Genomic DNA, 20,022 nt, shown 5'->3' on the forward strand with positions numbered 1-20,022 from the left:
TGGTAGATATATACTTCTTAAAATTAAAGTTCATGACTCATTTCAATTTTCATTAAATGTTTATGGTCCTACAGCAGATGATCCTATTTTTTGGACTAATCTTACAAGAGAGGTTCTAAAGGTCGGTAATGTCCCTTTAATTGTTGGAGGTGATTTTAATGTTATCTTTGACCTTTTATTAGATAGATTATCTCTTACCAAGTTTCACCCTTCTAAAGTCTATTTTGCTTTCAAATCATTTATTCAAGCCACTAAGTTAGTTGATATTTGGAGGTTACATTTTCCTACAGAAAAATGTTTTACATTCTTCTCAAATCCCCATAATTCCCATTCTAGAATTGGTTGTTTATTGGTTTCCAGGCAACTAATTAGTTCAATAACTGCTCCTAATATTGGTAACATTGATATCTCAGACCATGCTATGATTTCTTTGGTTTTGAACTTGGAATCAACTTATACTAAACAATCTAGATGGCGAATGAACACTGGTATAATTTTGAATGAGTATAACAAGCCCAAACTTTTAGCTGCTATTCAAGAATATTTTGTATTTAATCCTGAAGGGTCTACTTCTATGATCAATAGATGGAATGCTTTCAAAGCTTATATTAGGGGCGTAACAATATCTATTATGGCTCCCAAAAACAAAACCTTTCATGCTAATGTTAAAAATTAACAAAAACAGGTGCGAAATTTGAACAACTTTTTATTACATCCAACAGTCCTCAATATAAATTTAAACTACAAAAATTGTGTTATGAATTTAATTCAAACCTTAGTAAAAGAGCAGGTATTCAAATTTCTAATGCTAAAGCCAGATTTAGTTTTAATGCCAATAGATCCGGAAGACTATTAGCTAATTATTTGCGCATAAAAAAAGATAAAACTCAAATCAACTCAATTCATGGTCCACATGGTAATATTGCTCTCTCTCACAATGAAATTGTGAATGAATTTTTGAATTTCTATTCGGCATTATATAATAAACCTGATTTTCAGGAGGTCTCCTTAATTGATTCCTTTTTAAACTCATGTAAATTACCCAAGATTTCACAATCAGATAAAATTGGACTTGATGCACCTATTACCAAAGATGAAATCCTATCAGCTATAAAATCTCTTAAAAAGAACAAATCTCCGGGTCTTGATGGGATTCCAGCGGAATTCTACAAAGAATTTCAGTCACACCTTTTACCATTTTTGCACCAACTTTTTACGTTTCTTGGATCCACTGGATCTACCTCTGGTTCTTTTACAGAAACTTTAATTATAGTACTTCCAAAACCAGATAAAGATCCCACCCGAGTGTCTAATTATCGAGCTAAATCTTTAATTAGTCAAGACTGTAAATGATATGCTAAAATACTTGATACTAGATTGGGCCCCATATTAGATTCTATTATACACTCTGACCAATCTGGTTTTATGAAGAATAGATACTCTGCTAATAATACAAGAACATTACTACATATTATTGAACAAAGGTCTACTTTATCGGTGCCATCTGGAATTTTAGCCTTAGATGCTCAAAAGGCATTTGACAAACTCCATTGGCAATTTTTATTTCATACGTTATCCTCGTTTAATTTTGGAGATACCTTTATTCGCATGATTTCAGCTCTATATTTTGCCCCTACTGCTGGTTTATTTATTAATGGCCAAGTTTCAATGCAATTTTCACTTTTTAGAGGTACAAGACACTGATGTCCTCTTTCTCCTCTCTTATTTTTAATTGGCATTGAACCTTTTCTTAATTTAATTAGAAATTGTGTTCACATTAAAGGAATCAATATTAAGGATGTTACTGTTAAAACCCTTGCTTATGCGGATGATGTGCTTTTATTTCTTAGTGATCCTATATCTTCTTTTCCCTCATTAATGGATATTATAACAAAGTATTCTACAGTTTCTGGATACACTTTAAATACCAACAAAACTGTTTTTTCCCCTTAAATGTTTATTGCACTCCTGATATGCTTCCCATGCATGAAATTATTTGGCAAAAGAATAAATTAAAATATCTTGGAATTTTATTTTCCTCTTCCATACAATCGACAATAAATCTAAATTGTGATTTCATCCTCAACTATATTAAAGACAAAACGTCTAAATGGTCATCATTACATCTTTCATGGTGGGGTAGGTTGAATTCTCTTAAAATGACTATAGCTCCCCAAATCTTCCATACCCTTGCCATGGTTCCTACTCAATTTCCATTAAAGTTTTATAAAGATGTTGATAAACGTTTGTCAAAGTTTTTATGAAACAACAAACCTCCTCGTATTAATTATAAAAAACTAAAAGTTCCTAAACGTAATGCTGGATTTGGTATCCCAGACTTTTTTCTTTATCATCAAGATTTTATTTTAAAACAAAGTTCATTATGGTTAAATTGCTTCTTTTTAAATAATTCTCCTACATGGCTCTGTATTGAGAAATCAATTGCGAATCCATTCTATTACCTACTTTGGTGTCCATGCATAATAATGCTCCATTTTTTCAAAAATCAGTTATTATTAAATCCACTAACATGTTATTTAACGATCTTGACTTCATTTTTCTTTTTACCATGTACAACACTGTTGAGTTATCACTATGGTATAGTAATGTTATTAAATTAAACAGAAATGTTAGTTTATGGTTGTCATGGATTAAGGCTGGTATTTGTTATCTTAAAGATGTTTATTCCAATAACACTTTTTTTTCTTTTGAAACATTGCAAACGAGATTTGTTTTTTTTAAATCTGACTTTATTAAGTATCAATATTTGTGCAATTCAATCTTAGATTCCTTTCCTAATGACATTCCTTCTAATGTTACAGCTGACTTAGCAATTTATATTCAAACAGTTTCAAAATCATCTCATGGGGTTTCTATTTTATATAAAAAATTATCTGATACTCTGGGTAGCAATATCGAGATGATTTCCAATTTTTGGAATAATGAACTTTCACTTTCCTTGTCTACTGACACATGGAAAGATATTTGGCTTAATAGCATATCTGGGTGGTTGCCTGTTTCAATCTACCAAACTAACTCTTATATCCTCTACAATCGTTTATGGACTCCATCATGTTTGTTCCAAGCTAAACTTCTCCCCTCTCCTGATTGTTGGCATTGTAAATTACATCCTGGTACATTACAACATATGCTTTTTGATTGTCCTTTGGTTTTTAATTTTTGGTCTGAAGTTTGGGATATCATAAAGAAGATTTTTAAATTTCATACTGATCTTTCCTATCAATTAATAATTTGTAAATCTGCTATTCTTTCACAAAATGTACATGATTTAGAAAGTAAACTTTTCAATGTTCTTATCTCAGCAGCTTTAAAATCCATCACTTTTTGTTGGAAAGATGTCTCTGTATTATCTGTTAATGCTTGGTGGTTGTGGGTTATTTTTTCTAGAAGAGGTGCTCAATTATCTATGAATGGGATTACTCACAATTCTTTCTCTTATCAATCTTTTTGGTTACCTGTTGATGCATATTTATTCATTTAATGCTGTATTACTAATTTCATTTCAGATTTGTATTCAACGTGATTATTCTTATTATGACATATAGTAGCTCTGTTTGCATCTTATACGTTAGTTGTTATATGTATATGATCAAAAAATTCAATAAAATATTATGAACACAAGAAACCTTTCAGTCACCCCTATGGCAGGCCTTATCAATCCTGAAGGCAGGGTGCTTGGTTTTGTGTGAGAGGGTGCCCAGGCATGACCTGAGCCCCTCTGCAGCCTTTGGAATCTCTTCTCCGGGTTTGTCTTTGATGCAGGCTGACCATATACTCTTAACATTATAACCAAATGGTAAATGCTAACTTTGGACTGGCTGCATGGAAACATGTCGTGTTTGGTGTCAAACACCTTCGAATCATACCCCCACACCAGTAACTGATGTGGGAGTATGGTCCCACCCTTCTAGAGGGAGAGACATGACAGCACTGGTATACCCGGTACCAACTTAAAAGAGCCCTGGCATCACAAAATGGATGCTGCAGCCACAGACACAAATCTGGTCTCCTGCTGCTGACTCAAACTCCAGCAGGGGAGGCCTGTACAATAGGTTTCCTGTCACAGGGAGGTGTCACCACCTCCCAGACAGGCTTTAGTGTATTGGGGCTGGGTGGGTGCACTCGGAGAGTGCTTTGAAGTCCTGCATTGGGGGCATGTTTGGTGTCCCTGTACATAGTCCTGCTCAAACCCGTTCAGGGGCTACTAGCCCCTACTCTGGCACAACACTTGACAAAGGAAATGGGTGTAGCCACCCCTCTTTCCAAACCCTCCCATAGGTGGGTCCCCTGAGTTAGTCCAACCCCATCCTTAGGTATAAAGTAGGAACCCCTGGCAACAGGACTTTAGATATCCCTGGACGAAACTCTGCAACTGAATCCTGGAACTTCGACACTCTACTCAAGGCAAGAGGTTGGAAGAAATCTCCCTTGGGGTCAAGGAGTGACTCCCCTGCTTGGCAGGCACCAACAAAGCAATTGCCGGTCTGCATCTCCAAAGCTCCCGATGGACTCCGCAGTATCTGCAGCCCAGGAAGAGGATTTCTAGACTTCTCAGAGGCCGACCCGAGTCCCCAGCAAAGCTGAGACCCACAGCCCTCGTGAGTGATGTGGAACTGGAGCTCCTGGACACCGTGCACATTTGCAAGTGCATTAACTTATCGAAGTCTCTTGAAGTTGTGCATTGGGTTACTTGTAGCCCCAACCTCGAGCACCTTTTGAAGCGAAGATTGTGGGCTTACACTCCACGAGTGTTCAGTGAGCCCGCTTCTTGCATTTCCGCTCAAGGCTCCTTCGCGATCCCTGGTCCTTCAACTGGTGGGTCCCAGTGAAGGCAACTCTGATTTTCCTTGTACTTCCCTGGTTGCTCCAGATGTGCCCTGACTCTCCACCACGTGGTGAGTCCCTTAGACCATGCTTGTCTGCACCGAAGCATCTTTCTCCTTTCTGCATGGGTTGCTGTGGCCAAGGCTTGTTGTGTCCTATCTGGGCACCGACACTGCAGCACTCAACGTCCTTTGTAGGACAGCTCGAGTCCAGCTCCTGGTTGTCCTTGACGCCTCTTGGTCCTCGTGGCTGGAGAGTCAAGCTTCACCTTCTTCACCTGAAACACCCGACATCGGTGGGCATTTGTCTATCGTGCCCCTGGTCACTGGCAAGTGACCCAGACTCTGTCCCCTCTGCTTTCAGGTTCTTGACATCTTTGATCCAGGATTGGATCCCTTCGGACACTCCGCATCTTCCCGGCAGCAGCACTTCTTCACCAGCTTCCACGACGCGACCCAACACCAGGCTTCCCTGGGTGAGGTAACTCGAGTACTGCAGTGCTCCCGTGGGTGTTGACCCTAGAACTGCCTAAGTCCAAAAGTGTTTGGTCTTAGTCCACCTCTAAATGTCCTTAATCTTTAAAAATCTAACCGCGACTTTCCCTATAGACGCTAACGGGAGTTTGCGGCTGTGTTCTCACACTGCACACAGCCCCGTGGGTCCGCTGTGTCACTACCTTGGGTGGTTCCTTGGGGTCTCAGCAATTCTACAGGCTCTAGGCCTTGTGCCTAGTTAAGTCATGGTTCTTATATCACTATTTTGGTATATGGTTTGGCTCGCCCCTAGGGCCTTACGTGTATTTCATGCTACTTTACTGTTTATTTGAAGTACAACTTATGTGCTTTTGCCTCTAGCCTCATAAAGAGACTTCTCCTTAGCTAACAATATTTTAGTGACATCCCTAAACAACAAGACCCATGCAGAGTAATGTTAGCCTATTCTTTCTTGCTACTGGCTTGTATAACAAAGTTACACTCTAATGGCCCCATCAGGAAGAAAAAAATGACTCTTTCACTCTCTTTTTCCTTTCTTTCTTTGAATGACATTTACTTTGTGGTTGTGCACATGTTTTTTCAGTGTTTATATGTTTACACTGGTGAGGGCTATTGCCCTGTTTGTGGGGTTTTATCAGTTAATATAGGTTTAAGCCTAAAACCAGACAGCCTAGATATGAACCATTCGGTTTCGATATCGATATTTGCATTGAGAAAAGATGGGAAAACCCATCAGTTCCCCTGTCCCTGTTATCATCTTCCTGCTGTCTCTCTGACAGAGCAGGGATTTGTAGCAGTGACGAAGCCAGACCACACCTCCTCAATCGGGCCATAGCATTGTGAATTGTGATTGGTACTGCTAACCCTGCCTTTCAAGCTGGTAATGCCCACATTAAACAGAGTCTCCTCCCCTTTCCAAATCTATCAAATAGTGTCTTCTTTTCCTACGGTTAACATGGCATTTGCATTTCACATAGGTACCTATTTCTCCTGTCATGAAAGAGCCTGCATCTAGCCCGGTGAATTACTGGCAACTCTTGCTCTTTCACCAATCAACCACCCCCATCCAACACGATGTAGATTAAGATCTGGCTTGGATCGGCTCCCTTCCCTGCCCTTAGGCACCTCTACACTTACAGCAATCTTTGATTCACTGTAGCGGATATCCTGCTCACTTTTCCACTCACATAGTTGTCGTGTTGTCTGCTTGAATTTACAAATCACATATATCGCTCTTTGAATAGAACCCTCTATGGTAATTTTAGTCTGTACCCCCTTTACAACCATGTTTCCCAAAATATTTCACTTATGAATATCTGTTCACTTTCAGCTCTAGTTTTGCAATACTCCCTGACTACAAACGCCAGAACCAACAGTATTGGTGCCACAGTTGTATAACACAAAAGCCAATTATTCCATGCAAGGTACCTTCCTCTGCAGAAACACCATATTCTCATATTTCTCCCCTCTATGTCAACACAATGGCACCAGTGTCATCCATTTGAACAACAATAGTATGTGTTTGACATTTCGCCATATTCTTCACTTATAGGCTGTGCGTCCATTTAACATTGAATCCTGTTCTTGATAGCATACAGTAACTCAGGGTCTTAGATAAGAGTATTTATTATTGGAGCCTGGCCCTCAGCAATATTAATTTGAAGGTTGGCTTTTGAACTTTTGAACATAGCTTAAACTAATTTACCTAGCACTTTGTGGGGTATATGTAAAAACATTGGAGAAGTGTAATCAAAGTGTCTTCTCCCTTCTCTGCATTGCTACATTTCTTGTTGAACCCTTATTTGCTCAGTAAATATTTGCTCAACTCTGTAACTCCAGTGGTGTTAACTGACCAGTTTTCAGTAAAATAGTGCCAAAAACCCATTAGAAGCAAACCATGGTCCTTTGGTTGCCTTTGACTGGTACCTTGTCACAATTTAAGGCCGACTACAATGGAGGATTGGGTGGATACAGAAACCCGGTTTGACCCGTTCGGAAGGTTTAACTTTTTAGTCTTTTTAGAAGTCGAAATTCCTCAACAGAGCAGGGCTTATGTCTGAGAATGGCTCTACAAGGCCAGATAACCTCCAGAGGAGGTTCCAGTGAAGCCATTAACTTTTGACAGGAAAGCTTTGAGAGGGATAAATTCTTTATTCACACCTTAGGAAGGTCTGTCACCATCTGGATCCTTTTGTAGCCTTCATTAGATGAAGATTTATATAATGGTTATTTATTTTTTTTGGTTTGGATTCCTTCAGCAGAGCAAGCTGAAAGTAGTGGCCAAACAGGCTCCACAAGGATGGGTACCTTCTCTGTGATGTCCAGCTGAAAAAGCTCTGTGCAGGAACAGTTTGAATATTTGGTCCATCTGCTATGCAACATGGTCAGACTGATAAAGCAGGTTTGTCCCGGTCTTCCGGATGTCCTCAGAGGCAAAAGTCCTAGACTTCTCATAATGTTAGGAGGAGTACACTTTGACACAGTCAAGCATACCTTTATAGAGAAGTTATGGTTTTACGGTTTTGTGGTTGGTGTCAGGAAACAAAATTGGCAAAAGGTATACTATAAAGAACAAAGGAGTATCAATCAATCAATCAATCAATAAATCAGGGAATTGTGAAGCGTGCTACTCACCTGTGAGGGTCTCAAGGCGCTGGGGGTGGGGGTGGGGGTGCAGCTCCGAGTTAGCCAAAAATCCAGGTCTTGAAGCTTTTCCTGGAGATGTGCAGAGTAGGGGAGCATCTGATGTTGACCGGGAGCTCGTTCCAGGCCTTGGCTGCAACATAGGAGAAGGCTCTTCCACCCGCTCTGGTTCTGCAGATGCATGGGATTTCTGCAAGGGGACGTCGGCAGAGTGGAGGTTTCTTTTGGGTACATGGAAGGAGACTCTTTTATTGAGGTATTTGGGTCCGGTGTTCTGGAGAGATTTGTAGGCATGGGTGAGTGTAATGTACTCATGTCATGGGATGCCGAGGACGAGTCTGGCCGGGGTGTTCTGGATGGTCTAGAGTTTGAGCAGCAGAGATTTGTTGATTCTAGCATAGAGGGCATTCCCATAGTCCAGTCTGCTGGTTATGAGTGCATGGGTGGCGGTCTTTCTGGCTTTGGGGGGATCCACTTGAAAGGATGTGGAGGATGTGGCAGCAGGAAGAGGCGATGGCTTTGATCTGGTGGGTCATGGTGAGTGAGGAGTCAGGTTTGATGCCAAGGTTCCTTGCAATGTCCATGGGGGTTGCCAAAGGTGGTAGGCCACCAAGTGTTGTTCCAGGCAGTGGGGGTGGGTCAAAGGATGAGGACTTCTGTCTTCTCCGAGTTGTGCTTCAAACAGCTGCTGCTCATCCAAGGTGCAACGTCTTTCCTTCCTTCCTGGAAGCTGAGTCTGGTTTCTTCAGGGTTCTTCGTGAGGGAGTGGATAAGCTGGGTGTCATCAGTGTAGGGTAATATGCTGAGTCTATGCTGTCTGACGATGGCAGCGAGGGGAGCCATGTAAATGTTAAAGAGCGTGGGACTGAACAACGATCCTTTGGGAACTCCACAATTGGTCTCTGTGGGTTTGGAGAGAAAAGACGGGAGTCTGATCCTTTGGGTTCTTCTGGTGAGGAAGGAGGAGACCCAGATGAGGTCTGTTCCCTGTATGCCGGTGTCATGGATTCTGGCTGCGAGAGTGCGGTTGGAGACAGTGTTGATGGCTGCGGAGAGGTCTAGAAGGATGAGGGCCGCTGTGTGGCCTTGGTCGATTTGCAAAATCTGGATAGGATTTGGTTAGGATTATAATGTAATGATTATAATGTAACATAAAAGGGATTCTCGCCCCCAAAATGTGTGGGGCTATATTTGCCACATGTGGTTTTAAGCACATTTGGCCACTAGTATCAACTAAAACAGGGTAAACTGCAACAAAGGTTCTATAGAATGCTTCAACTTGATAGACACAATGCTTTGTAATGGGTACACATTAATTACATCTCCCTACATGGGAACCCAAGTAATATGCTAGTACACAATTGGTGCCTACCTCTACTTCTGCAAAGACTGATCACTGGCCAGTCATTGCCAGTCTTCCATCCGCTTTCAAAATCGATGTTGATACCAGAGATATTATCATGAAGAAAGATTACTGATATCGTTACAAAAGAACATCAAATTTGCTGCCACCCAGAACATAATAATCACACTTTTTTGTGTACATTCATGCTAGTGTATTTCAAAAAAATTAAAAGTAATTGAACATGAACTACATTGTTGTCCTAATCCAATCTTGTAACTTATTCTAACATGAATTTGCTTTGGTCATTAGCACTTAACTCGCTTGCGTTAATGAATACATATGCATGCAGGAAAAGGAACACTCACCCATCCCTCATTTACAGTGTTGTGCTTATCTCCTTTTGCAACAAGTGGAGATGGAAGTCTCATTCTGAGGCCAATGAATGCACCACATCGATGAGTCAGAACTGTTTGGACTATGAACTGTGTACTCAGATGTGATAGATTTAACAAATAACAAGGATAGCTTTCTCCTTCAGGACTAGAGCATTCTACACACTTTTCATTGTGTCAGATCCTCTGGATGGATCTACCCTGGAAAATGAGAATAAGTACTGCATTTGGTTCCTTTGTTCTCATCTGGACACCAAGGAGGCCTGCATGCAGAGAGAAGACTGTGGCCGAAGACAGAATCTCTGCGTGATTGCTTTTCTCTATTCAGACTTTTCTTAACTCCCGACACAAAGTTCACTCTGTAGGGTCCCCAGACCTAAGAAAAGTCTAGGAACCATACAGATTCAACTTTGTGGTGTGATATGGGGAAAAGAAAGAAGTCTTGCTTGCCTGCTGAGGACCTGAACTGCATCTGCTAAGGGAAATAGCCTAATCCCTGGAAACACCTGAAAAAAGCCCAGCCTGCTGGAGGACCTATGTGAGGAAATCTCACAAGAACATTTAGGTCATGGAGCTTTTACATTTGCTTGACTTTGATGTACGGGTAAGAGTGCATCTTCCCCAACCTATTTTGTGTTTAGAAAGGTGCCTGTATCGGTCACTGCTTCAGCCTATAAGGGTTCAGAAGGCAGTCAGGCTTCATATCCCCAGCACATGTTCTGGTTTCACAAGTTAGAGGAGGTAGTCGTACCCATTTTTCTAGGACTTACAGCTCTGGAAACATTGCTGGTTTAAGTCAAAGTCTAGTATAACCATAAACTGTCCAATTGCCAGATGTGACTGGTGCCACCAGAAACTATTGTGAGTGGTCCTGGTCACATGTTTGTCCCGCAACCACAGTGACGTGGCACATCCCAAAATAGAGATTTGTTAAAGAAAGTAATATTTTGGACTCAGTAGAGGGAGCTGATCCACCGTCTTTACCAGTTCACTTGAAAAACAGAGACCATTTGTACTAAGAATAGAAGAGGTAAAATCTCATGAAGAACTAGGTTGAGGAAAATAAAATCGAGTAATGAACATTACCGGTACGTATACTGAGCAGTACAAAATACTATGCTTTTATAAAGCTGCCTTTGTGTGCAGTGCAGTGAAAGCACACATTAAAAAAATGGAAAAATTTCAAGAAACTGAAACGTTTTACCAATGTAATGCTTGCCCTATGGAGGTATAATTTGTTTGTGGCAATTGTTTCTACCAATGTTCGTAGAGAGGGATTAATACCGAAAACCATGAGTTGTACACTCCATTAACACAATCTTGAGCACAGTAGCATAGAGCACGTATTTGCATTACTTTAGGGCTACTTTCCAACGCAAATCAGGGTTTGTGTTAGAAAGTAATGCTCAGAACAACACTGTGCCAGGTGGTGAATATTGTTAGTAAATCTGACACACTAACTAAGAGTTTAAAACATACCACAGTGGTTGGTGTTATCTACACTTGCAAGAGTGTTTTACTACTCAAACTAACTCTTTATAGCAACTTTTGAATAATGCAAAAATTTAGAAAAAAAAACACAATTTTAAACTTATGTCCCATGATCAAAGTGTCTGCCATGTCCACAAATCAGGGGTGACAGACAACCTGGGGTTATATTCCTGTAGAGTGTTGTAACACAATATGAGACAGTGAGACACATCTAGAATTTCCAAGTTGCATTAACTGTGAGATAGTCTGATATACTTTTAGGGGGTATTAGATATATTGTTCAGTGTGTTTTGCAAAGGTGTGCAACTGACATAGCGCATGAGAGCCACAGCAGAACATCAGCAACAAAACACTTTCTAAAAACGGGATGCGGTTCCCAGTGCTGGGTACTCAAGTTGAAGAAGTTGTACAAATGTGTCATCCATGTCAATGTACTACAAGGGAAAGAAATACTGAATAGTTGCAGGTCTAAACTGCCCTATGCCATGTGGTCAGTTTTAGCAGCAAATATTTGGGAATATTATATTCTGGACAGTATTTATTCGCTCTAATTGATCAACATTCACTTGTCCTAGGTGTGAAATTGGCGTAATCAACTTCAGCCTCAGTAGCGCTTCCTGTCTTGAATGATTTTTTTTTTCAACATGGTAGATTAAAACAGGCAATATCCCACTTTTTACTGGAAGTACATTTCATCTATCAACTAAGACTTGTAGAGTGCGGCGTATCACGTATGATATGAAATACGAAATATATGGGAGTAATGCACAGGAAAATAAAATCAAAGTGGCAGAGGTGAACTCAATAGTGGAAAGATTATTCCCCGCTGTTAGTAAAACCTTGGAGAGAGGAACATGGGGGAATATGTACAAGCCCCTATCGCCACCACAACGTCACTTTTACTGACGTTGTGGTGGAGATAGGGCCTTAGCCTTATTTACAAGGCAGCATTAAGCCACTTAACGTGGCTTTACGCTGCCCTGTAAATAAGGCCTCCGTCCATGCTATGGTTAGCATGAAAGGGGTGGGCTGTGGGTGTTGCGATGGGCGTTCCACCGCAACACCCGTTGATTTTGACGTTGCCCCCTATGTATAAGGGTGGCGTACAAAGGAGGCAGTGCCAAAATTAAGACCCGGGAAAACCTAGTTGGTGAAACAAGGAGAAATGCATTATTTCTCCTTGCTTTTGCTTTTTCCATGTGTGCTGCCTATTTCAGCACACATGTAAAATGCAAAGTTCCATGGATTGTTTATGTACAGGAAGACGTCTCTTCGTGTACATAAACAATCCTTTAAAACAAAATGCCATTTTGTGACTTTCATTTGTGCTGCACAAAGTAGCACACATGACAGTGATAAAATAGCATTTTAGGATTGTTTATGTGCAGGAAGGGACACCCTCATACACATAAACAATATTCCCCTGCAAGCAGACACCCTTGCAGTTAATGCAAGGGTGTGTTGGCGCTAAATTGCTAAACTTAGTGCCATCTCCGTGGAAACCGCAAGGCTGCACCACATTCTAGTAAATATGGTGCAGCCTTGCATTTCAGAAGTCGAAGAGGGAGGCGTTAAGCCAGGAAGGGTAATGCCTCTCTCCACCACTTCCTTGTACATATCCCCCATTGTATCAAATATCTATAAATCAGGCTCCATGTTCGATTCTACAGGATTATAGAAACGCAACTCAATTTGGGGCTGTTCCCTCAGAATTAACGTATGGACGATTCTGACAAACCCGTTGACAACATACTTCAGCAAGTACCCACAAGACTTTGATGAAGTAGTACAGAGAGAAAATAACAATGACATATATAGAAACAAAGATTTACCCCAAAAATTATCAATAATTGGTTTTTAGTGAAACAGCAACAAATGATGAACTCAGAATGCGGAGTTCACTCGTCCCCATTGAAAATAACGGGTGTACGAGGGTCAGCGACTACAGCACAAGATGGGAACAGAACACAGATTATCAATAAAACATATTTGAAGCCATTTAGAACCTCTGAGCTGAAACGCAGTGTAAGAAACGGCTTGGAAAGAGAGGCTCAGTAAATAGACAGGATATACATGATGATGTAACCTCTGCAATGCTTGCACATAATAACAGGAGAGCAAAAGAACTAATTCAGATAATCAGGAAGAGCCTTTATAACCACAACAAGTAATTGAGCATTGTTAACAACTTATTTTTTACATTTTATAACTGTTATCGTTACATTTTATATTTGTGGGTGTTTTGTTTTTCAAAAAGGAGAAGGAAGAAATGTTGCTATTTAGTAGTGACATAGTTACTACTAGAGTATACTGACATAGCAAAAATGTAGTGACAAAGCTACTGTGGGATAAGCAGCTGTAGAACAATTCTGTTTAGCTAGCGGTTAGGAAGAAGGCACAGGAATGAAGATGTTAGGCATACAATGCCTGCAGCTGTATCAAGAATAAATCATGTAGGTAGGTTGTTATCAGTCAAATGTGCTGCATGTATCCTTTAAAATGCACATGTCTCTGCAGCCACCAGGTACAGGTAATTGTACAAGGGATCGTGGCCTGACACTTCCAGATAGAGACAAGAGACAATGGAAAAAGGTTGGGTGAACACAGTGCCAGGGCAGCGCGTTGGCTAAGGGTGAAGAGTGCTTGAATGAGTGCAGGACTGAAGTCAATGAAGCCAGCAGAAGTGCCGACACTTTTACGCCGCCGTTGCGTCACTTTTGTGATGCAGTGGCGGCATAAACCATGCGCCACGTTGCAACTTATTTACAACGTGACGCATCTAGGTAGATGTGTCGCGTTGTAAAGAATTCCGTCACATGAAACCTGCGTCAGGTTTCATGTGGGCATTCCGTCGCAGTGTGGGCGTTCCGTCGCAGGAACGCCTCGGAAAAGTGACGCTGTGAAATCTACAAGATTTCACTAAGTATCTTTTCCGACGCTGCTGCGTCAAAATCTTGCGCCTGCTTGAAGCAGGCGTAAGGCGTGACCCAGCATGTTGGTGATAGGCTGGGTTGGAACAGTGCTGGAGTTGCATAGCGCCTGCGACACAACTCTAGCACTGCACCAACCTTACGCCTGTAGATACGTCATGCATCTGCCTATCTGTGAGCCACGGCATGCCGCATTGTAAATGTGGCGCATCCATGGTGGTGCACGGGTAGTTTTGCGTGACGCATCTTTCTTGGCGCATCCCTGCTGATTTGCAGGGATGCGCCAGAAGTTGTAAATCTGCCCCGTGATGTTTCTGTGCTGAGTAGTCTGTCCTTCCTAAAGAGTGGTAGAACCCTCTCAGATCTCTTCAATGAGCTCCACAATGGCCCTCAAGAGTGCTTGCTGACCATATAGTACATTCCTTGTGGAAGAGGAAAGATAAACTCTAGAGGGAGTGCTGGTGTGCCAGGTGCTAAGGAGACTTGAGTTTCACATGTTGGAGCCCTTCAATGGGGCGGGCAAAGGGTTCAGGTGGGACAGTAGAGGTGGTTGCAGGTTTAGGCAATACTATGGCCTCTCTGTTTGACACCACACTGTCCTCTGGATGTTTCAGTGACAATCAGTAGTAGGCATATGCCTATCTTCCGTGTCGGTCTCCGGGTCGGCATGAATAGGCTCCCAGCTTTGCCCCATTCCCCCGATGAATAGGAATGAACAGAACATTGTAATATCTCACGCCTGGACCATTGTTCTTCTGCTGTTGCCAGATTTTAATTTCTGGCTTTCTGGAAAAATCTGAGACAAAGTCTCAGTAGGCACGTCACATGTTTTAACTATTTAATGGGATAATCAGAATGGTTGATTGGGAACCACAAGCAAGCACGCTTCAGATCCAATGCCCGAACCTGAATGATAACCTATCATTAATGAATGCATGAATGAACTATTATTTCTAAAGCACAGCAACTATTTCACAGGTGTGGCCGCACTACATAGCTAACTTACCGGTGAACAGAGAATGGACTAAGGGAGTTTGGAAAGCCATGTACTCCTGATCAGTAACAGAAGACAATTCCACAGCTTACCTGTTCGCAAAGAGAAAGCGCCATCTCCTAGTTTGACGCATCAGATGTTGGGATTTAGACAGATCGAAGGGCATGTCTGGGAATAGGACAACATCGTTTTTTCAATGTAAAGTTGAATTGAATCTGGTTGCTGTTTTCAGAATCACTTGAAGACATTGCATGAGATACCTCAGAAATCCCTAAGTAGAGGGTGTTGGATCTGGCACTGTCTGAAGCGTCACCCCAAATGTTTTGCCTTGACTCTGCTGAACCCATTTTTGTTGTCTTTTAGGGCACTTTATAACCACTAACCGGTGCTTACGTTCTCCCTAAAACATGGAAAAATACCATTATCACAATCAATGTACTAATAAGCACCTAGTATATTAGAAAACATGAGCCCGTGGCCTGGTGTACTCAATGGGCCACCCAAGAACGTATCCCTGCCAAACATGTCTCTGGCCTGTCACTGCAGCCTGTAGTGCAGTTCTAATTTCCATTTCGATATGGGAATATAACCTTCTGGCAGTCCTAAACCTTTGTTATCCCCTGCCTTTCCCTGTATCGGGATGCTATTCGATGCTAAGAATAATTGGAAGCGCTTAATTGAGAGGAAGAGAGCGAAACTCATCAAAACTACTGGGGCTGGGGCTAGTTTTGCAAGACGATTGAGTTCATTACCTCAGTCTGTCCCACATAAGATTCATCAAGCCCCCTGCAGTGCTGAACAAAGATTTGGACCAGGGAGGACCTAAAGCTGAAAAGATTGATTCGCTCTGATTGTCGCTTATAACCACACACAGAATCCCCCGGTTGACCTACATGAAGTCAGTTTTCGCTTCCTTCATGAGAGTGGGCATATATTCCAAGCTGCACCTACTGTTATCTGGAGAGTTAAAAAGAGTGAAAGTGTTGTTCATTGAGTGGGCCCTGTTATTCAGAGAACAGGCTGAACTGATTAAACCCTCAGTGAGGGAACACGTGCCTCTAAAGACTGTTCAGGGCTTGGAGCATTACTGTGCAGCAGCAGGGATTGTCTTTTCAGTCCTGCTTGTTTTGCCCTTACTACTGAAAAGGGGCAACCCAAAATCCATTCTCTGGGCCTCACCTTCCTTCATAAGGTGTAGAGCTCCACTGAGGTCTACCAATAAACCATGCTGGGCTATTGATTCGAAGTGTCTTACCTTTCAGTGTTCCACGTCTCTGCAGTAGGCAATTGGAGGTGAAACTGTCCTCCTCACTTTGTGTATGTCCAGGGACATCTTAAGGATTTTTTGGGGCCCTGGGCCAAACGTATTTCAGGGGCCCCTGTTTGGAACATTTTTGCATTTATGATCCAGCAGTAGCTTTTTCATGCTGCAGAGGCACACTGGTCCAAATTCTAAATGTGCTTTCATCTAATATTCAGGGATAGTGATGTGTGTTTTCAAAATTGTGACATAGCAGCAGCTCACTAATATTATGGCAAACAATCTCTGCGACCCACTGCCAGTTCTCATTTGTGAGGTGCTGTTTAGATCTGAAAGGAACTTTATTTTCATAGCTGCAGCATGCTGTTGAAAAACATTTGTGTCCAAAATGTCTGTGATTAACTCTCACACATCACTCCTATTATAAATAAATTAAAGCAAAATGGTAATTAAAACAATCAATTTTTCATAGGCATTCAAGGTCATCATCGCAGGACTATGTGGAGAACAGAGCGCTGTTTCAAGGGGGCTCCAGATAAGCCACAAGCCGGGTCTGGTGCCTCAGTGGACTAATGTGTCTATTGCAGGGGCCTGTTTTCGACCTCATGGTCACAGGTTCAAATCCCAGGGGGTCCACTCAGCCTTCCATCCATCTGAGGTCGATAAAATGAGTACCAGTGAGTTGGGTAACATCAAAACATCTGTTATTCAGTGCCAAGATACCTGTAGTGGTGAACGCGCGCTTTACAAATACACATGTTATGTTATAAACTGGGGCCATGGGCCAGAGCCCCCTTTGGAAATGCCTTAAAACATCTCTGTATATTTCTAGTCAGACAGCAGCACAAGCACAAGATGCGGGAACGAGAAGGCAGGCGTTCTTCACTTTAGGAGCTCTGCATCTGTTCCTACCTGGTCTTCCCCGCGGGCCGTTCGTTGTTGTAGGTGTTGTACTGACCATGCCACGGGTAGGTACGCTGGAACCATTAAGACCGGACCTAGACATCAAGAAAATGCCTTTACTTCTCAAAGTTCATGCAGCTTTAGCAAACATTTCAGAGAGGTTGGAATGAGAACAAAGACAGAGTCTGGCCATGTTGGGAGATAGGAGACAGCAGCCACAAGTTACCACTAACACTATGAATCAAACTCCAACACACAGGATACACATGAGAAGGGCTCACAGAGATATCCCACCTCATCAGTAAACCTCTCACACACACTGCAGATGAAACCATGGGAAAAGAGGGTCACCTCTTCTCATCCTTGGACAATATGAGGCGCTAGTTATATATTGATCATGAGTGCTCCTTTACCAGCCCTGGCTGCTACCCTTGCCGCAGTCTTTGTCCCACACCTTCATGCCCTGATACTCTCCGTTGCCTTCGCCAGGGGCTAGTGAGTAGTGATGCACGTCTTCTCTTGAAGCGCAGCCATGGTAAAGCCTTGGGTAAGCATTGTGGTGCACCAGCAATAGACAACACTGTGACTGAGAGGCACTTCAGCCCCAAAAGAAAAAAGAGGATGCCTGTCCCAAGTGAACACACACACAGAGTCATCATAGGCACGCGCAGCACCCACAGCTGCCGGACCAAGGCCCACCTCCGCCCATTGCAATGGAGCTCCTCCGTAGGCAGCCCTTAAACCACATGTGACGTGCACAGCTTTTTCCAGCCGATGGCTACCAAACAGGTGTCGACAACAACCAAAACTAAAGGGGCGCTCTCTTGTTTATCATCAAACAAAGAGGACTCAAAGAATGCCAATACAAAGTCTGACACAATTTACTGGGCAATTTATCCCTAATTTACTGTCAATGAAGGTGGCAAGCTAAAGCCCTTTTGTGTGTCTTCTTTTCTTGATCACCGGAGAGCTGGCATTCAGCTAAAATTGTCTCTAGCCAGATCTGATGCCACCAAAGATCCCTTAGGATTAGAGTGGAGGCACTCAAACAAGGATATCAGTAAACACACACAGGAGATCCACTGGGTTAAAAAGTAAAATAGCACTGGTGGGACAGCCGCGTGGAGGGCCAGGGACACTCATCCTTACCTATGATATGTAACCTTCTTTCACCATTGAAAATGCTCTGTTACAAATGTTGTGACTTTTATACATTGTCAGAAACACAAGAATCATTCGGTAAATGTGAAAATTGGATTAATATTAGGGGTGAGGGATTGCCCACCTCAAGGAAAAATAACTCTTTTTGTCTTAGTGAGCCCTCACAGTCGCTCAGTTAACCTGAGCTCAGCCCCCTGGTAGCTATGAGACACAGCATCAAGAGAAGAAAAGAGTCCCCTCTGTACAGCAGTGGAAAGGAAAACCTCATCCAATCCGAACACTGATATTCCTAAATGCTCCCACTCAATAGAAGGTGAGCCATCGAATCAAGGGGCATATTTACAACGAGGCGATAAAAAATTATCACCGCTTTAGCGGCCGTTTTCGGCCGAAAAGCGGCGATAATTTTATCGCTATATTCGCAAGGCCACGCTAACGCGTGAATCCTTGCTTTAGCGTGGGGATGTCTAACGCCCACCTTTGCATCTCTAATGAGATGCAAAGTGGGCGTTCCTGACCTGACATGACAGGAGAAATGTCGCTAAGCGACATTTCTCCTATCATCAAGCCCCACGCTATGAAGCATAGCGTCAGGAAAAGGAAAAGTATCGATAACACCTGTTATCGTTACTTTCCTAACACCTGCTTCAGGACTGACTTAGCCATGATATCCTATGGAAGGTGGATATCATGGCTAAGTTTGTGAGTCCCTATCAACTAGCTAACGTGAGATTATCGCTGGGTTTCCAGCGATAATCTCACGTTAGCCAGTTAGCGCTAGGATTTTTATCGCTGATGAGATAAGCGTTGCTAATAGCACGCTATCTCAGCGATAAAAATCGGCGCTAGCCGGCGATAATTATCCGAGCGCTAAGTGCGCTCAGCGATAATTATCGCCGGTTGTTGTTGATATGCCCCCAAGAGCAGGAACCAGAGATCGGCAACACCAGTATCAAATCATGAGCAAGGGGCACAAGTCACACTACAAGTGCATGACGTGCATTGGAAACAACAGGTCCGCCTAAACACAGCTAAGGCTGTCTGCAGCCAGACCTTAAAAACGCAGTTGAACTCTTCCGGGGCAGGATTATGTCAATTGCACCAGTGGTGGGCAATTATACGCCGAGATGTGCACAGATGAACCGCATGTTGTTTTTTTTCTTTTTTACACTGGTCAGTTAATGGCGTTGTGTAGCGGTCGCTGCGCAAAAATGTCAGTGTAAAACTGCCTGCCTCCTGCCCAATTTAAATATTACCCTTCAAGTCATTTTGAATAATTTTGAGGCGTCATTTGTGATTAAAGGATGAGGTAACTTACTCCTGAGATGATCATAGCTTGACGAGACAAGCACATGCTGAAACCATGTTTAAAGACAAAAGCCAGCAAGGACTAACGAAAACTGACATTGTACGAGTCCAAAGTAACTTCATTATGTCTTGACACTTTATTGATAGGTAGTATACCTCGCCTGAACAGGGCTCATTTTATTGCAATCTGAAAACATGTGAGGCGACCCCGGCCCTGTCAGGACTTCACACTCAGCTCTGCAGGGGGGTCTTCCA

General features: G+C 42.4%; 1 protein-coding gene across 1 annotated transcript in view; it reads right to left on the reverse strand.

The window, feature by feature from the left end:
- The window catches only part of LOC146854083 (olfactory receptor 13C9-like), a 72,889-nt gene extending 55,503 nt beyond the window's left edge, over positions 1-17,386 (reverse strand). The window contains exon 1 of the mRNA XM_085650997.1: positions 17,308-17,386. Within this exon, the coding sequence (XP_085507123.1) occupies positions 17,308-17,356 (49 nt within the window). The 5' untranslated portion in view covers positions 17,357-17,386. The remainder of the gene's footprint in view (positions 1-17,307) is intronic.
- Positions 17,387-20,022: the final 2,636 nt, after the last annotated feature.

Source organism: Triturus cristatus, chromosome 4_1 (genome assembly GCF_964204655.1).
Source record: "Triturus cristatus chromosome 4_1, aTriCri1.1, whole genome shotgun sequence".
In the NCBI taxonomy this organism is placed as follows: Eukaryota; Metazoa; Chordata; class Amphibia; order Caudata; family Salamandridae; genus Triturus; species Triturus cristatus.